Source organism: Pinus tabuliformis, chromosome 7 (genome assembly GCF_031772625.1).
Source record: "Pinus tabuliformis cultivar Carrire ecotype Pingquan chromosome 7, CPIR1, whole genome shotgun sequence".
Lineage (NCBI taxonomy): Eukaryota > Viridiplantae > Streptophyta > Pinopsida > Pinales > Pinaceae > Pinus > Pinus tabuliformis.
Window position 1 is genome coordinate 765,800,814 of NC_142293.1, and position 20,202 is coordinate 765,821,015.

General features: G+C 36.9%; 1 protein-coding gene across 1 annotated transcript in view; it reads right to left on the reverse strand.

Moving 5' to 3' along the window:
- Positions 1-960: 960 nt before the first annotated feature.
- Positions 961-20,202, reverse strand: part of LOC149249802 (uncharacterized) — a 78,646-nt gene continuing 59,404 nt past the window's right edge. The window contains exon 2 of the mRNA XM_089456322.1: positions 961-1,656. Coding sequence (XP_089312448.1) covers positions 1,097-1,656 — 560 coding nt within the window. The 3' untranslated portion in view covers positions 961-1,096. The remainder of the gene's footprint in view (positions 1,657-20,202) is intronic.

The following is a 20,202-nucleotide window of genomic DNA, read 5'->3' on the forward strand; positions in this document are numbered from 1 at the left end:
AACCATAAATTGTTCTAGCCTTTGAATCAAGTAGTTATACAAAACATATACTACATTTTTTATACAAACTTCTATACTTTCAACACCCTTCATGGTATTGATGAAAACATTGATAATGAATTCATAGATAGCATAAGGGCATTTCACCTCTTTGATAAGCTACTTTTCTTGCCTTCTATTTTTTTTTGGATGAATGCATCATTATTTGATTAATTGGTTACTTCTAAGGTTAAATGGTTGTTCATTGTTAGCTAAATAGTAATTAACTACTAATGATTTTTATGGTCTTGGCTTTAATGAAATGTGAAATAAATTGTAAGGATAAAATTTTGTTTTATTAATAGAATTTAGGTGGAGGTGGTTCATTGCAATAAAAAGATAATAGGGTTAATAGGCATAGTAACTTCAGATTTTTAAGAGAAAAAACCGTTACAAGAATAAAGTAATAAATAACAAAAAAAAATAATAATAATCCAAGTGCATGTTTCCTTTCCTTTTTTTTCCAATTCAACTTCATAGGTTTTCACTATTAACACTGCCACAAAAGTTACACCAAGAATATATAATATTATGTTAATATTTTAGTTGAGCCTATGGGGCTAGCTCAAATTGTTGTCAATGTTGTTGAGTATTTAATTAATTTCATGGTGGCAGGTGCTCACTTCTAATCTCATTGGATAAGGAGCACTAGTCTAATTTAACAAGTTTATTGAGGATGTTATCCACAAATATGAAAAAACATTCTTTAAATTTACCATAATATTTTGTGCTATTTTCTATAATCCAAATAAAATGCTTAAAACACTTGCATAACTTTTTATATAATACTTTAAACAATTACATGACTTTTTAATATAATGAGTACACAAAAAATCTGCCTCAAATTACATTGTATAAATAACGCATTTTAAAAAAGGAAATCTCTAACCATCTTAATATATCATTTTTGCCATAATCTTCCATATTGATCAACAGTTGCTTTTTTTTAATATTACTGTATTCAATAACATTATACAAACAAATGTATTGCATAATATTACAAAAACAAAATAAATATGACCGATTTGTGTAGACCTCTAATACTTCTAACATTCTTCTAACTTGTACCCCCAAGTGGCCTGAAAATGGCTTCAGTAATAATATGCTTTCCATTTCCAAAACCAAAACCAAACATGTGACTGACAAAGACTTTACCATTTTTTATTGTACCAGCGGTGGCAAAACGATGCATTGGCCCAACATATCTATGGGTTAGCTGTGCACTTTTCCATCCATCCCTACTCTCTAGCAATCGAGCTGATGGAGTTCCAACCACCGCCATTTTCTCGGGGGAAAGAAGAACCAGACCATCACCCAATACCATGGGGCTGCTCATGTTCACTACACTCACATCCACTCCATCTAAACTGCTCTTGATTATGGCCCCAGAACACATATGAACTACGAGAAGGAAACCATCCGGATGGTACACAATTCCATTGAGACCCATTGCCATGAAAGGAACTTTACTAGACTGTGATGCAAAGACGGGATTTCTTAGCACAGAGACTGTAGATCCGTCCGAGCTTACTTTCCATATGATATTCTGTTTGGTGTCAGTAACGTATGCATTGCCCTCTGGATCCAAGTCTACAGCATTTGCGTGTGTAATGTTCTCTGTAACAGACAGGCCATATGATAAATTTCATTGGAATATCAGTACAGTTTTAAAGCATACTATGTCATGACATAGATGATAGAAAAAGTGTCGAACAAAATGATGGTAAACATTTTTTTTTTCTCTCAAGCTTCTGTGTTGAAATTTATTTATCACTTGTGTTACAACAATTGGGTATTATATTATATGATAAAAGCCTGGGTATGGACCCAAATGGCAGGCAACTGAATTTTAGCTACTGCTAAGAAGGAAACACTGTCAGAAGTGAAAACTTTCTCATACAAAAAAGCAGAGTGGTGCAATTCTTGCAGTGGCATATTGCCAAAACTCCACAAGGAACTGCGACGTGATTGATAGCAATAGGCAAGTACATAGGCACTTTTAATCGGGTGTAGTTTAAATGGTTGTAAGGGAAAGTTGTTATGATCTTTCTCTAGATTCAAATTCCTTGCTCTTAATAAATTGATTGTTGATGAATTAATATATGATCTATTTATGATTTGTTGACCTAACCTTATGTCTTAAATAACCATCTTTAAAATAAGAAGAAATGTCCAAAATGTTTCCCCTTATGTAAAAAAAAAAATACAGAGTCATAAGTAGACTAACCACAAAGCCAAAAAGCTAGAGAATACACTACACACAACCTTCAAGTTATGCTGGTGCCTAAGAGAGGAAGGATAGAATAGTTTAACATGCAAAAAGATCGACAAAAATTGTACAGTACACTGCTTGTGCAGGGGCATATATTGAATTTAAACTTTATACTAGATGTCTCAAACGATCTTCTTTCCTTTTTTTGCAGCCTGTTTTGTTTCCATTTAAACCACCTATCTCTATCAGATAAATCGAGTTTTAAGCTATATTTTAAATTGTAGATCTCAATTTTAGGATCTTTGTTATCAACTTCCCTAGCTGCCATTTCTATATGCGCTTTAATCTTGTTGCTTCGTATAACTAAGAGCCATTTCACACAACCAGATAAATTAAACTAAAAGTAGATTGATTTATTTCAATCTTGCACAGAAGCTTTCGCTAAACTCAGTATAGCTGAAAATTAATAACTTTGACCAAAACTCACAGGGTTTCATGCGTACTTCTCACAGTAAGTACAGATCAATTTCGATATTTTTTTTTCAAGAGAAATTGATGCCTGTTATTGAAAAGAATGCAATTTTCATCCCTTCAAAATAGTCTTAGTCTTCCTCTGGCTACTCATGCCTGAAGTGCAAGTGCATGTGATCTGACACTTCTATAGAGCTTTTTTCAATCTTTTGTCATAGCAACCTAATGTAAGCTGTAAAAATATTACAATCAGATTTATCTAACAGTGTAAATACCATACGGAATCTCCCAAAACTGCTTGCCTATACTCCATATAAGTTATGTAATTATTTTCCGGATAGACTTCATTATCACGGTTAGAAAATCTTTATTTCACCCATTACTCTCAGGAAAAGAAAGACAGCATATATAAAAAAAGAAAAGAACCAAGCATAACTTTTAGTGAAAAGATAATTATTTTAACTCATGCCACAGTGTAGAGACCATATATATTATAAACTCTTCTAGAACTGCTTGCATATGCATATATCTCCACATAAGTTGTCATTAGTTTCCAGATAGACTTAATTGTCACACAGTAGAAGTATATGACCAATTACTCCTAGAAAATTAAAAAACAATCATAACTATTAGAAAAATAACAAGTTTAATCGGTACTGACTACGGAAAGAAGCCAAGTGCATTCTTAGTCATTTTAGTAAAAAAAAAAAAATTGAATTTTACGGGTAAGGTGGAGATCATGGAGTAAATTGTTTTGCATTTACCTTTTGTTGACGAGATCTTCATTTTCAATGATGACTCAAAGCACATGGTGGGGAAATTGAAGGAAGTTTTAAATCTCTTTTGTAAGGCCGTAGGTATGGCCAAGGAAATAAAATTTGCAAAATTATTGGTTATTTAGTGGGGCTTGTTACCCACCAAAAAGTGGATAATTTATAGGAGAAAAAATTTCTCTTCTTTGGACAGCCAACAAGTCAGCTAGCCAACAGCCATATTTGATTAGCACATAATGTTATGTCATGTTTCTCCACTCATTGCTCTGATCAAATCTCTCTCCCATCTAGGATTTCCTGTTGAAGAAAAGTGGGTCATCTATCAGCAAGTACTTTAACCATTTTTGCAATCATATGCTTTCATTTAATGTTATGAGCATTACCAATAATGGATCATGGTGAAAAACTAGATAATTGTTTGGCCTTGATTGTATTATTGTTCCCTTACTTCACTTGGGAGGTTAATCTTTGACTCTAGTCAAGTGGGACCTCCTCTAAGGCCTTAGGGTTTTAGAAAGGGCAAGACTGAGGAAGCTCTAATTGATGTAGCATGTCCAAGCTAATCCATACTTACTACTTACCACTTTCCATCTCTCCCAATTACTCTTTAGGTTGGTGTTCATTGGCAATTGGAATTGGCACCCTACATCCGCATCCTTGAGTTTGGGCCCAAAAACGTGGCTCTGAAGATTGAGCTCCACCCCCCTTATTAACCATCACCTAGTGCCTCAAGCATTTAGTGCTTCATTTAAAGAAAAAAAAAATCTAGTAAGTCCCAATCCTGATGAGCAAGACACTACTTCATCTTAAAGGGGTAATGGAGAAATTCAAAAGAAAGCTTTGGCTCCTAAGCTATGCACCAAATAAAGACAAGTCATTAAAAGTAAAAGGTGCACCAGGGGGGTGGAAAAAGTAGGCCAAGGAAAGGGGTATCACATGCCATCACGATTGCTCCCTCCTTACAGCGATACACTTAGGATGTTGGACCCCCATTAGCTGGTTTCATGGTTATCGCACCTACCCTAAGGTCTTTCCCACTTTGTAACCATCATTATCATGCACACCTATGCATTGATGGGCTAACCTGGCACATGCCACAACCCTTGGGGGCTAGAAACACCTAATAGGGTTGTTGACCTAATCATCTCTTATATAAGTGAGGTAACTTATTTACATGTCTTGATCTAGTTAGACATTTGAAGGTGAGTTTTTTGTGAAGTATTCCTATGCCCCCAGCATTAGGTATGGCCCACTATGTTGCATTAATGGTTATTTTCCCTAATAATTATTCATCTCACTTGATCTCGAGAGGTTTATTTTCAAGTGTTATTATCACAGCAACAAAGACCCCTTGAGAGTTTTTCTTGATCCCCTTTAGTAACACTTCAAAGGTCATTGTACCCCATCCAAAGAGAAGTTATGACCTTAATGATGTAGATTTTCCCCTCCATAGATGAGCGTTGAGCTATGATATGATTCCACATGGTACTTGACTCTTATGAGTACCCCATATGCTGAAATGTTGAGCCATTGAGGTTGGGCGTTGGACTTATTAATGATGTGCCCAGATGGACATAAGACACCCCCAGGTTGGCCTTGACTCTATTTGATGGGTGTTCTTGTTCTGAGGCTCGAATGATGGTTCGTTATTCTTGAGATGACATGGGAGGGTTTGCACATCACTTTTGAACCCCAATGCTTGAGCATGATGGTGCCATGTCACTTTGTATGCCCCTAGAAGGGTGATGTAGGGCACAATTATGATGGAATCATGGTTTTGGAGGCATACCCATGTACTTTGAGCTTTCCTTGGAGTATGGAGCACTCATGATCCATTTTGTCACATGCTTGTGGCATGTTGATCTTTTATGGAAGATGACATCACAATGGAGGACATTATTTCCCAAATATGTGAGCTATTTTGGCATTTATTGTTATGTTTTTGAGCTATATTGAGGTTGGCTTGTGACCTCACACTTGTTGAACACTTAACCAAATATGATTATGGTTTTGCTTGTGAAATTATTAAGATAAGGCTAGTTAGTCCTAATATATATAAAGGAAAGCCTTATTTCATTTTTTATCTTCAGTCACTCATCACTATTCTTTTTCTCAAGAGTTTGAATCAGTCTTCGTGTTCCTACTTGGCCAAAATGTGTTCTTTTACGGTGTGAGTTTTTGTTGGAGATGGTTTTTGCTTGGAAATGAGTCCTAGAATTGATTAAAATGTTTCTCTAAGAAAAAATTGTAAGTTTACCACCTATTTTATATATATTGCATGTTGAATTTATGTAGTTGGGATTCTAATTATGCCATGATATAATTGCTAAATCTATCTTGAAATTTTGCTCCTCTATGATATGTAAAATTGTTTTCGTGGAAACCTTTAAGGGAACTCTGAGTGTGCATATCTTAAATTTAAAATTTCCACTCACAAGGAAATCGCTAGCATTCAAAATGGATTCCCTAGTCATCCCACCTTACTCCAACAAGGTTATTCTCATTGATTTATCCCTAGAAGACTCCATTTTCCCATTTATTACAAGGCATACGTCATAGTAGTTTCAATCATCCCTCTTTATTTAATAATTTTCTCCTTCTTTTATCTAATTCCTAGATATCTAGGGTTAAGGTTTTATATGAAAAATGTGTTAAATAGTAATTTATGTTGGATGTTTCATTGATATTAAAGTAGGGAATGCATTAATAATATATTCAAAAGTAAAATCTAGCATTATTACATTTTAAACCCTACCTTTTAGGGCTAGCATCATCATTCTTTGGTTATTTATGCATAAAACTCCATTACAAACCTTAAATCCTTGGTACCTATATGAATTTCTTTGTCCCTTTATCGATTAGTCATTAAAAAAGATTTTCCTTAGGTTAGTATATGACATCACTTGCCTTATCATTGAAAATTTGCAAAAACCCTATCTTATAACAACCATATATTTGGTATAGGAATAGAGTACCTAAATTTTGGCAATATTTTTTAGACCTTCTAGTCTCTGTTGATACTATATCCAAATCTTTAGACCTCATTCAATCACCTTGAGCCATTTTCATTGACTATCCTTTAGGTGATCATTTGGGGAAGCCTCCCTTGTCGTAAAATACCACTAAATACGAAGAGAAAGGTTATTAAGGTGACAATGGCAGTTGATCTCTTGTTTCCCTAAGATATGGTTTTTCCTAGTGGGGCTTTACACTAGGCTTGCTAGATTTTGCAGCAACAAGCCCTATCTAATCCTAAGAAGATTTATTTCAATCAAATCTTCCCCTTCATGTCCTCTACCGTTGACATTGGCCTAAAGTACTTAGGGTTTCAGCTCATGGAAAATATTTATCTTCAAAGTGATTGGGTTTGGCTCCTTACCAAAATAGAGAAAAAAAAAAACTAAATAATTATTGCAATACATGGCTCTCCTAACAAGTTTGTTGTAACATCCCTTTTAATTTCACCCAATATATGTAAATACATTTGTGTAACTGCCAACGTGGAATCCATGGCTGGCCAACACAATTGATTTTGAACATATGAAAATTAATGTGAAATTAATCGGTGGCTGACTGAAGGAGTGGGCAACAATGATCCATAGTCTAATGGGAGGATAATTGTGTGCCTTGAAGAACTATGATCCAACATGAATTAATGTTGGAGGTCGGTTCCTAACTAATCTACCTACTCTCCCTTACCACATTCATCATATGGGATTAGGTGGTGTGGGTGCAAGACAGGGTCCATCCACAATCCCCTCGGGGATTGAGGTTAGACGGCGGCCTTGGAACGATGGATAGAAAGTCAATCAAGGACGGGGGTAGCCTTCCATTGCATTGGAAATGAAGACAAAAGGGGTAGAGTAGAAAAAAATGGGGAATTGGTCATTTCCCGAAGCATCAATGAATGAATGCATTGTGAGAAACTAGGGAGCAAGACAGAAAGGAGCAGTGTTAGAGTTTGTGACTGAGCCTTATGCTCTCTGAATTTTGCGATTTATTCCCTGTGACTGAGTTTGAGGCCACTAAACTGTGTGTACATGCCTAAGTGGCCAGTGGGAGGCTTAGGGGATGACTAAATTAGTGTGGTGCTTGTTGTATAGTTGTTAAACCACTTGGAAAGGGCAATTCGAGCCATTGTGGTTCTTGCTAGAGAGTTTCTAAACCAACTAGACACTGGACTACAGATCCTTGCGGTTCCTATGAAAAGGCAATTGTTAAACCACCTAAACATTGGATTCAATCTCCTAGAACCGAGAAATAGCCCACATGTACCTTGGGTGAAGCCCTGTGATGGAACTGAGAGAAATGAATCATTGTGGTGCTTACTATATAGCTCTTAAAATACTTGAGAAGGGAAATATGTGCAATTGTGGTTCTTGTTGGAGAGTTGTTAATCCACCTAAATAGTGGACTACAAATCCCTGTGGTGCTTGCTATGAAAAGGCATTTGTTAAACCACTTGAACAATGGATTCAATCTCCCGGAACTAAGGAATATCTCACATGGACCTTGGGTGAAGCCCTATGATGGAATTGAGAAAAGTAAGTGAATGACTGTGGTTTTGGCTATATAGTTTTTAAACCACTAGGACAAGGCAATTTGAGCCATTGTGGTCATTGTTGGATAGTTTTTAAACCACCTAGACAATGGACTACAGATCATTTGGTGCTTTCTATGAAAAGGTAGTTTTTGAACCAGATGAACAATGGATTCAATCTCCTAGAATTGAGCAACAACCCATCTAGACCTTGGGTGAAGCCTTGTGATTGAACTCAAGGAGTAAGTGAGTCATTGTGGTGCTTATTTCTAGGGAGAATTTATTAAACCACCATGATAGTGAACTCAGTCTCATGGGTGCCTACGAAGAGTTTTTATAAAATTTCCCTGAGCAAGCATCCCCTCAGACTTTGGATCCAACTTAGGGGTGATCAATTGTAAGAAATTTGCAATGCAACTAGCCTATAGTTGGGTGGAGAGTTGAAGTCCCTCCTTTAGTTGCTAGCCATTTTTACAGACTCAAATATGTCAAATGCATTGATAGGTTGAGTTACAGTATCTAATGTCTCATGAACTGCTTGTATGTGGAATGAGGTCTTGTATATTCCTTAATGTTAATGAATGCATGAATGGCGAAGATTATCATTATGCTCGTGATTTTCATAATATCTTATATGTTATGAATCTAATGAATGGAAAGATGCATTATACTCTTATATGTATATTAGATTAACTAGATTGTGCCATGCAGTATTATGATATACCAAATCTTGTTTGTGTGTGTTTTGGTAACCTGGACTATGTTGTCTAGCATCATACATATGAATGGTCTACAAACTAGTATGATCACATTGGTAATTGGAGAAATTATATGCCATTGAACTGTAGTTAATCAATTGTAAGATGTTTTCAGAATATATATTGGCCTGGTGTTGTTTCCTCTTCAAGTTGTGAGGATCACATGACCTTTAGTTGGGATTGCCCCTTTTCTTTCCTCGGGAACTAAAATATTGAGGGACAAGGACACTTGTTTCCTACTACTGATGACCAACCATAACTAGAAGTTTCAGGGCTTCAAACCTCTGCACCATGGTATGGATCAAGATAGAATTCAAGCAGTTTCTCCCCTATCAGCAAATATCTTCAAAATGTGGCGTTAAACTAGTCATCAGTGTTGAGAAATCTAGGGGCTGCTAGATTAGGTGATTTCTCTTACTTTAATAATTTCTTTTGATGTTCTTTTACTTAACTTGATGTACTTGTTATTAGTTTCTTATTTCACTTTATTATTGTGTTCTCTATCAGATACCAAACAACGAAAATCAATGAGACAAGAGGACACAAAATGTAGGTTGCTAGCCAGGGCCAAAACCTCTCCTCTTGAAAGGAAAACCCACAAGAATTCTTCTCTTCTTATAGAATGTTCAGATGATGAGTTCGAAGAGCTATAACCCTTGACAAAGACCCCTCCAAGACCAAGTCAAACCTCTTCTTTATGAATCTCTCTTTCTCAAAGTCAACACTCGTCAAACTTGCTTCAATGCTCCAGATGTCAGCTTCACTTCAAAAATTCAGTCACTGCTTCAAATCTAGTGTACTTTTCAGCCTTTCTGAAATCCCTGCAATTTCATACGTGTGGACAGTTTAGGGCAGAATTAGGGTGCTTTTATTTTTCACTTGGATTGGACTTATTTCCTTGATGATTTTGCCTAGAAACTAGATCTTCCAGACTCCAATATTTGACTCCTTAAGATGACTGTAACTTTTATTATGTTGCAGCAAGATGTGCCCTATTTTTCGTTGCACATGTGAAGAACGATGCCCAGAAACAATCCTTAAAAATTTGGTTTCTTCCTCCTTTTATTCTTATCTCCTTCGCTGGTTATGGTTGTGCTTCTTGTGCTTATGATCGAACTTCTTGATGCTCCATAATGAGATCAATTACTTCTTTATATATATGCTCCTTATCTAGGTTGAACAACCCTTTCATGAGGCCAACTTTTGTAGGCCGACTTGTTTGACTGCTAGGTCGACTTGTCTTGGAGGATGTCTTTGACTCAAATAAATTCTCTTGACTGGATACAATATGCCCAAAAGGGTCTTTACAAATTACAATGACTCAAATGACTCCTAGGCTTTATGATAAATCCATAGAAGCGCTCAACGGGTGCTTCACCTACAAATAAAACAACCTTGAACATGAAACTCATGCTCCAAAATAATAATAACAAAAATTATTTTTCTCTTTACATCAAATACATAAAATCACGATTACATTAGACATTATGAAGACCAAACCTAGTTACACATTTCAACAGTCAGAACCTGTGGGATGAAATAGCATGACACTACCCTTACAGGAGAAGCCTACACAAATAGGCCGAAAACCAAACACACAAAGGGAAGAGAGTGAAACCTTGGGTATTTAAATATTTCCATCGGCCAACAATTTTTAGACCTCTACATTTGCAATTGGTGTTGGAAGGGAAGCAAGGTGAGAAATAACAATGTTGAGGCACCAAGTTGAGATGGATCGGTGGGTTCCACCTCAGGAAAAAAATGCAATGGATTGAAGTTGTTATATCTCAGACTTTGAACCTTGACACTTTTCATTGAAGTTGGAATGGAGGGGAACAAGGAAACCCTGATGGTGAGGCATCAAGGTGACATGGATTGGTGGGGTCTTAGACCTTAAACCTTGGAAATTTTAATTGAGGTTGGAGTAGAGTGAGGCAAGGAAAGAACCCTAACACTGAGACACCAAGATGATGTGGAGGTATTGGACCTTGGTCAATGGTTCTAGCATGGAACCCTATCACCACTCACCACCCATTGCCAGCATCATGTTAACTTTGTAATAGGTGTGCTAACGAGATCGGGCCAATCCGTGCATGGTTCCACTGTGGAACCCTGTCACCGCCCACTTCTCATAGCTCAACCTTCCTTGCATTGTTAACCTTTAACCCAAGTGATACCGACGGGGAATAAACTAATTCAGACGTGGTTCGAGTTGCAAAACCATGATGCCAAGATATTTCCCACTGCTCGGTCTTGGTGTTTTGTTAACTTGTCACAAGCATGGAATCGAATGAGTAGACATGTTAGTAAGACATGGGCCTAGTATGGTGGGACCTGTGATGCTGACATGTCAAGATCGCTTGAGTCTGGTGGAGGCCACATGGACACCACATGGACAATGGGAGTTTTTGTTAATCCTATCTTCATAACAAATCTTTGAGATCGGGTCAAAAAAAACAAGTAACTCTACCATGACCATTTCTATGAGAGGTAGTTGTAACTGACTAATTTCTCATGATGTTTGAATACTCCACTTAGCACTCATTGCATCGGGTGATTGTTATGGAACCAACACAAGAAAAGATAGAAAAGATAGATCAACGCCTTATAATTCAGCCTCTTCGACGGGGCAACCTCCTTTACATTACATAAATGAACAATTCTTGGATGATTCAAATGACAAAACCTCCTTTCTATATATAGGAGTCTAAGCAGTCACAATATAATCCAGCCGACCTAACAATAATAATATAAAGCCACAAAAATAACAATAGAGGGATTCTATGGGGCACAGAAATAACAATATGGGGGTAATAGGGGCACAACAATATAAATAAGGGGTATAACTACAATAGTAATGGGGTAATCACTGGTATTATAGGGACCCAACATGCCCCTCTCCTTCAAAAAAGTGTTGTCCTCAACGCTTGAGTAGTTCTGGATACTTCTGCATAAAATTCTCATCCTCCCATGTGGAATCTTCAGCGGATAAGTTCTTCCACTTGATAAGATACTCTGAAATTGATCGATTTCGTAGCTGTCGAGTTCTTGTTTCTGTGACTGCTTCCGGTTCCAATATAATTTTTCCTTCCTCGTCAAGTTCTGGCAATATTGTTTGAATTGGGAGCTTGTCGCCTATAACCTTCTTTAAACATGAAACATGGAAAACTGGGTGCAATCGAGAAGCTGCAGGAAGCTCCAATTTGTATGCCATAGTACCAATCTTTTGCAACACCTTGTACGGACCATAATACTTTGGTGATAATTTATTATCCTTCTTAGCTTGCTTTAGGGACATTTGCTTATATGGTTGTAGCCGTAGGAATACCCAATCACCTACATCAAAACTTCTTTCACTGCGATGTTGATCTGCCTGTTGTTTCATTCTATTTTGTGCCAACACGAGGTTATCCTTTAAGAGTTGGAGGACTTGTTGTTGATGTTCGATGTGATGTTCCACTGCCTGAACCTTAGAATTTTCTCTTAAATATGATGTGATGGATGGTGGTTGATACCCATAAAGTGCCATAAATGGGGTCATTTTTGTTGCTGTATGGAAGGAAGTGTTATACCACCATTCAGCCAGAGGCAACCATTTGACCCATTGTGTCTGTTTATCAGATACAAAGCAACGAAGATATCCTTCCAAACATTTGTTTACTATCTCAGTTTTCCCATCAGATTGAGGATGATAAGATGAGCTATGAGCTAACTGAGTACCAAGACAAGAAAATAATTCTGTCCAAAAATTTCCAGTGAAAATGGGATCTCTGTCACTTACAATAATCTTTGGGTTTCCATGTAGCTTTTGAACTGTTTCCATAAATGCAGTAGAAACTGTACTGGCTTTAAATGGATGTGATAATGCACAAAAGTGTGCATACTTGGTAAGTCTGTCAACTACCACCATGATGACACTCTTTCCCTCAGACTTGGGTAAACCTGTGATAAAATCCATTGAAACCTCCTCCCAACGTTGGCTTGGAATGGATAAAGGTTGTAATAGACCCGGTGTCTTAATTGTTTCAACTTTATTTTGTTGGCAAACCAAACATTCTGCCACAAACTTTTGAATATCTGATTTAAGGCCATCCCAAAAAAATTCCTTCTTAACCCTGTGGTAAGTTTTTAAAAATCCTGAGTGCCCTCCTAAGGGAGAAGTGTGCAATTCCATAAGAATCTTTTGTTTTAGCTGGGAATTCTTACAGAGGTATAAGCGATCTTTGTACCATAACGAATCATTTTGCCAGCTAAATGTATCAGAAGTACTGGAATCTTGTTGTAGCTTTCGAATAAGTGCCCACACTTCTTCGTCATTCTTCCATTCCTCCCTTGCTTCATTTATCCAATCTGGTTGGATAATAGAAATGGCACACAACAATGCTTCCACATCCTCATCCTTTCTTGAGAGTGCATCTGCCACCACATTTTGCTTCCCTTTTTTGTAGATGATTTCAAAGTCATAACCCAACATCTTTGTGACCCACTTTTGTTGCTCTTCAGAGGATAATCTTTGTTCTAAAAAGTATTTAAGGCTATCATGATCCGTTTTTACCTTGAAGTGTCTTCCCATTAGGTAGGGTCGCCATTTCTTAAGTGCATGGAGTATTGCCAACATTTCCTTCTCATAAATAGCTTTGCTTAAAAACTTTCCCTTGATTGGACGACTTTCAAAAGCAATGGGTCTTTCATCTTGCATTAGAACAGCACCAATTCCATTTCCTGAAGCATCACATTCCACAATAAAGGTTTTTGTGAAGTCCGGTGTAGCTAAGACCGGTGCTTGGCACATTGCCTCTTTAAGATGTTCAAAGGCCTTTGTTGCTTCCGGAGTCCATGAAAATGAATCTTTCTTCAATAATGTTGTTAGAGGTGCTGCTATTCTCCCATAATTCTTAACAAACTTGCGATAATACCCTGTCAACCCAAGAAATCCTCGCAGATGCTTTATGGATGTGGGGATTTTCCATTCCTTAATGGCTTTAATTTTGCTAGGGTCTACCTTAACTCCTTCATGAGATACAATATGACCCAAATATTCCACCTCCTGGACTCCAAAGAAACATTTGGATCTTTTTGCATATAATTGTTTCTCCTCCAATAGTTGTAGCACCCTGTCAACATGTTCAACATGATCCTTCCAAGACTTGTTGTAGATTAGTATATCATCAAAAAATACTAACACAAATTTTCTAAGGAATGGTTTGAAAATTGAATTCATCAAACCTTGAAATGTTGAAGGTGCATTGGTAAGGCCAAAAGGCATGACCAAAAATTCATAATGACCCTCATGAGTTCTAAATGTCGTTTTCGGAATGTCTTCAATCTTCATTCTGATTTGATGATATCCTGAACGAAGATCCAACTTGGTGAAGTAAATTGATCCATGCAATTCATCCAGTAATTCATCAATGACAGGAATGGGGAACTTATCTTTAATAGTGAGCTTGTTGAGCTCCCTATAATCCGGACACATGCGCCATGATCCATCCTTCTTGTGCACCAATACTACTGGAGCTGAGAAAGAACTTTGACTCGGTTGAATTATACCAGCCTCTAGCATTTCTGCAACCATACGTTCAATTTCACTTTTTTGGACATAGGGATATCTGTACGGCCTGATGTTTGGAGGAACACTTCCTGGAATCAGATGAATAGCATGATCATGATCACGCATAGGTGGGAGACCTTTGGGAGTCTCAAATACCTTGGAATGATTGTCCAGGACTTTTTGGAGATCTGGAGAAATAGATGATTCCAATGTGGAAACATCTAGCGAACATAATTGTGCAATTACACCTCTTTGCTCCTTTTTTAGAAGCTTTGTCATGCCATTAGAGCTGATTATCTTTCCTGGTTTCCCTGCAATACCCCTTAATTCAACTTCCTTTCCTTCCGTAGAAAATTTGATGAAAAGTTCTTGAAAATTAAAAGCTATTGTACCCAAGGATTGTAGCCATTGGACTCCTAGTACAACATCAGCACCTCCCATTGGAATGGAAAGCATTGGGCTAGTCAATACATATTCTCCCATGGATAGCTTGATATTATGGCACTTTCCAGAGCAATTTATTGTTCCTCCATTTGCAATCATCACTTGACACTCTGGTGCTGGATATAGGAAGCAATTCAATTCTTTTGCTACCCTACAATGAATAAAATTGTGGGTGCTTCCTGAATCAATCAACACTATTACCTTTTTCTTCTTGATTTGTCCTTCTATCTTGATGGTTTGAGGAGTGGTAATTCCTACCAATGCATTACAAGATATGGTCGGATTTATTTGTTCTTCATCTAGGCTTTGTTCCTGGAGTATATCCTCTTCTTTTGACCTTTCTTGCTCCTTTTCTTCTTCCTCTTCACAATCTATGTAGAATAATTTCTTCTCAGCACACTTATGACCTTTTGTGTATTTGCTATCACAACTGTAACAAAGCCCTTTTGCTCTTTTTTCTTCCAATTGTTGTGGTGTCAACCTTGTAGGTTGTGGAAGACTAGGGGCAACAACACTTCCGTCTTTATAGTTGTGAGTGGTATGCTTCCTAGTTGCCATAATTTTGCTTTCCATTTTTCTTGCTAACCTGAATGCCTTCTCTAATGAATCAGGTTCCCAAAGGCGAACATCATGTTGGATATTATCCTTTAAAGACCCTATGAACACATCAATCCTATGCTCCTCTGGAATATCTTTTACCCTTATGTTCAATTTTTGGAACTCCTCAATGTGCTCCATTATTGAACCCTTTTGTTTGAGACTTATCAATTGGCTAAAAAAAGTGTTGCTTTTTGTATCCTCATAATGTGCTATCAATTCTTCCGTAAAAATTGCCCAAGTGATAAATTTTTTACGAGAACAAAGCCATTGATACCATACAAACTGATTTGGTTCCAAATATACAGTTGCCATACGTACCTTTTGTGTGTTTTGCACATTATTGAGATCGAAGAATTGCTCCATCTGTAATATCCATGTGGCGGGATCCTTGCCATCAAACTTCCTCATATCGATTTTTGGAACATGGTGAGTCTTTGATCCAACATTAGAGTCTATGGAATCATGATTAACATTTCTTTTGTTCTCATCATGAGTTTCCTTTAGTACCCTTTCACCCTTAGTGACCATTTCTTGTAGCAACTTATTCATATTTATCTTCAATTCTTCCATCTTATCATCCATGCCATCAATTTTAGCGTCCATGCCATTCACCTTAGCTTCCATGCCATCCATCTTAGCTTCTACACCTTTCGTTAAACCATCCATATTAGCTTCTACATCTTTCCTTAAACCATCCATTTTAGATTCTGTTGCTTTTTGTGCAAGTGACACTTGTTGCACTTGTTCTTGTAATTTTGATATATCATATAACATTTCTTCTTCTTCTTCATGAGTCATGCTAGAGCTTTCAGGTTCCTTACTAGGTGTTTGCATTTTCTTTCCTCAGGGCATCAGTTACCGATAATAATGCTCTACTATGCCCTTTGAATTCCTTCAAAATAAATTTTCAAACCAAGCTTAAGCAAAAATTTAAGAAAATCTACACACCTTTTTTCACTTTGTAGGAGCTCAATATTGCCTCTGATGTATCTCTGTACTTTTCGATCATCTAGTTTTGAATTTGTGACCTGCAGTAGCCCTCTGTGTCCTCTTTCCAATTCCACAAGTTTGACCCAAATTGGATTCTCCAAGGAAGAGTTATGCGAAATCTCCCACAGTGACTTGATTATAGACTAGTTCAGTAGAGCGAACTTGTACGACGTGCCACGAGTCACTGTTTCAATATTTGGATCTGAAAAATGCATACAAGAAACTACAGTCCGTCCTCTTTTTGTACCTTCTTACGAAATTTCAATCCGACCCCTAGAGAGAAAGTTATGACGATTTTCCCCAGGTCACCTGTTTTGACTGTAATTCAGGAGTCTGCAAAAAGACCAACTTCCTCAGATCATATCTCCACAAATATCGCACGAAAAGATCTGAAATTCGGACCCAAGGTTCAACGCGATTTCTTCTCAAATGGGTTTTTTTGCGACTTCTGAAACGTCACAGAAAAAAAAGTTATAGCGAAAATGCCACGATGACCTGTTTGGAGCAGCGAAACCCTAGAATCCAATGCTCTGATACCAAATGTTATGGAACCAACTCAAGAAAAGATAGAAAAGATAGATCAACGCCTTAGAATTCAGCCTCTTCGAGGGGGAAACCTCCTTTACATTACATAAATGAACAATTCTTGGATGATTCAAATGACAAAACCTCATTCCTATATATAGGAGTCTAAGGAGTCACAATATAATCCAGCCGACCTAACAATAATAATATAAAGCCACAAAAATAACAATAGAGGGATTCTATGGGGCACAGAAATAACAATATGGGGGTAATAGGGGCACAACAATATAAATAAGGGGTATAACTACAATAGTAATGGGGTAATCACTAGTATTATAGGGACCCAACAGTGATGCTCACAAGGGTGAAGAAGTGGGATTGAATCTAGTGAAATGAATCACATAGCACCAATCATCACTTTCGAGGCTTGCACCCGGTAACCAAGACTTCCCGGGAGGTCACCCATCCCAGTTCGCCTTCGGCTCAAGCGTGCTTGATTGTGGAGTTTTTCTCGGAAGTGATGGTTAACGTTATGTGATTCATTTCACTAGTTTCAATCCCACTTCTTCACCCGATGCAATGAGTGCTAAGTGGACTATTCAAAAATCATGAGAAATTAGTCAGTTACGACTACCTCTCATGGAAATGGTCATAGATGAATGACTTTCTTAACGCGGTTGAATCCCAAAAAATGATATCTAATATGATTCACTCTAAAAACCCCTCAATACTTAAAAATAACTCTACCACTACTTGGGATCGTTAAGGATGTGGGAGGTAGTTACAGAGTGGTATCAAAGCTTAGTTTCAACACTGGACCTGAAGAGGCTCATACACAAATGGTAAAATTTCTTCTTATAATTTAAATTGTTATATATGTTGATTTTAAATTTGCAGATGTCATGGCTACTAGCACTGATAGAATGCTTCCATGTCTTTTTATTTCCTAGAGTATATAACTGACATGGGTTTTAGATGTGTGAACAATATCATATCAACATGTTTCAAATCAGCATGCTTAGTGTTGACATGCCAAATTATGGTTGATATGGTTATATATGATTGAGTTAATAGTTGTGTATGTGTGACAGCAAAGAGAGATAAGAAAAATGACTTGAGTTTGATGCAGCAAAATAAACACACCAAACAAACATGCAAAAGTTGAGTAGATTCCCTATGACAGTCCAAAAAAATTGAAAAATATTATGGCCAAGTGATGTAGCCATAAGTATGAGGGGGAATCTCTTAAAAAAAATTGTTGGCTTGACCCACGAGGGATTTGAACCTTGAATCTCATGGTTTACATAATGCTTCATAACACATCAATCACCAATTAAACTACCCCTAGTGGGCTAAGGGGGGTCTCTTAACTTATCCCTTGCTAATTTCAATACTTTTCTTTAATGTTTTGAGAAGTTGTCATATGTTGAGGAATGATAGCATAGGCATAATGAAATGCAAGAGATGGACTTAGTTGCAAGTCTAGTGAATAGATATTAAACAATGATATGCTAAATATATGTTAGGTGCATATAGTAATGGATGTGCATGCATAAAGACTAGATTATTTTGTTGTCATACCATGACTAATAGTGGTTAATGGTGAACATGTAAAAAGTAACAAGTTGACAACATGTTTGGGAAAACAATGAAGATATTGTATGTAGTCTTGTGGAATCAAGGTTATGGAAGATAAGGTGTTCATGAGAGAATGATGCAACTAGAACCTATGCAGATTGATAGGCATGATGTGACAGTGTTGTGAAGGCACTTCTCCTTTGGTTTCCTTGTAGAAGGCTGAAGCCTGGAAGGAGGAGTCTAGGCACAAGTGTTGTGTTCTAATATTGGTTGTGTGACATACTTGTCTCTTGGTAAGTCAATGTCTTCATGGAGTCATGACCTAGCCTGAGAATGACCCATCACTGAACAAAATAGGAGCAGCAAAGCCTATGGCTAAGAGAAAATAAGAGGTTTCGTACCAGTCAATGGTTTTCTCCATATAAGTATTCTAATAATTATCGATTATGAATCTTGAATTTTATGCACACTTAAAACATTGTTTGCATGCCTAATTAAGTGCATTATATGAGTATATGTTTGTAAGATTGCATGAAGGAATTATCATGTTCTAATGCATTTGTACTGATATAACGTGTGTTGAGATAGTTTATATGCCTATGAGTGCAAAAAAGGGAAGGGACCCCAAAGTTGTTACAAGGAAGAAATTTGGGTCGAGAGTCTGCTAAGAAATTGTGAGAATTTATTTATGTGTTTAATAAAATTTCTATGTGTATTCATGTGATTTCTAACCTTGATGAAATTACTAATGAAATTGGAAGTTTTCCTTACAGAACTGCATTATAGGGAAAGTGTGGATAAAGGATCAATCAAGGAGGACTTGATTGGGTCCATATGAATCAAATGGGCAATGATGTTACAACTATGAAAATAGCTTAAGAAGAGAGTTTCCCTTAATTGAAATTTGTGCTTAGCTGATATATTTTATTTTTGAAATAATATGAATGTGTGAATGGTAAGAAAATAAGAAATTGGTACTTGCTATGTTTTGGGTAATGCAATGAGGTTACCTAATGGATTCCATGTCACATGGAATATCCATATGGAAAGTGTGCAAGAATGATCTCTTGTTGTTAACTACCACATGAAAGAAAGTAGTGTGCATATGCTTATGCTTATTAGATAGGTTCTATGAATAAATGAAAACAACAAAGTTTGAAAGTTAACACTAAAAATTATAATGTATGAATAGCATGGATTAGATGAAAATATGGCACATGCATGTCAAGATGAATATGCATATGTTTAGGGATTGTTGAATATTGCAACAGCAAGTATGCTAAAAGCTAGTTGGACTCCATGAAAACACTTCAGCTAAGAGTGCTTGTAATGGAATCCAAGTAAATAAGGCAAGCAACAAGCAAAGGTAAAAAGGTAAAGGAAAGGAATTGGGTAAGAATTCATTTCAGCTGAAATTGGTCTCTCTTGTTTCTAAAATGTATGTATTGCAAGAATGAACGAGCAAGGGTATGGTTAAGGCAGGAAGCCTGATATTTGAAAATAATGCTAGGACTTTTGTAATTCCTACAACACAAAGTGAAGAGATAAATCGCTCATGACTTTAAATACACGCATCTCTCAATTTTAACCCTTTGGGTTTCTTAAATGAATATTTGATTGCATTGTGGAACGCTTAGAGTGAATGTGATACACATATGCAATGTCAAGATAATTTCATTACAATCTATTTGAACTCAGTTGAAGGTGATAGGATTATTATA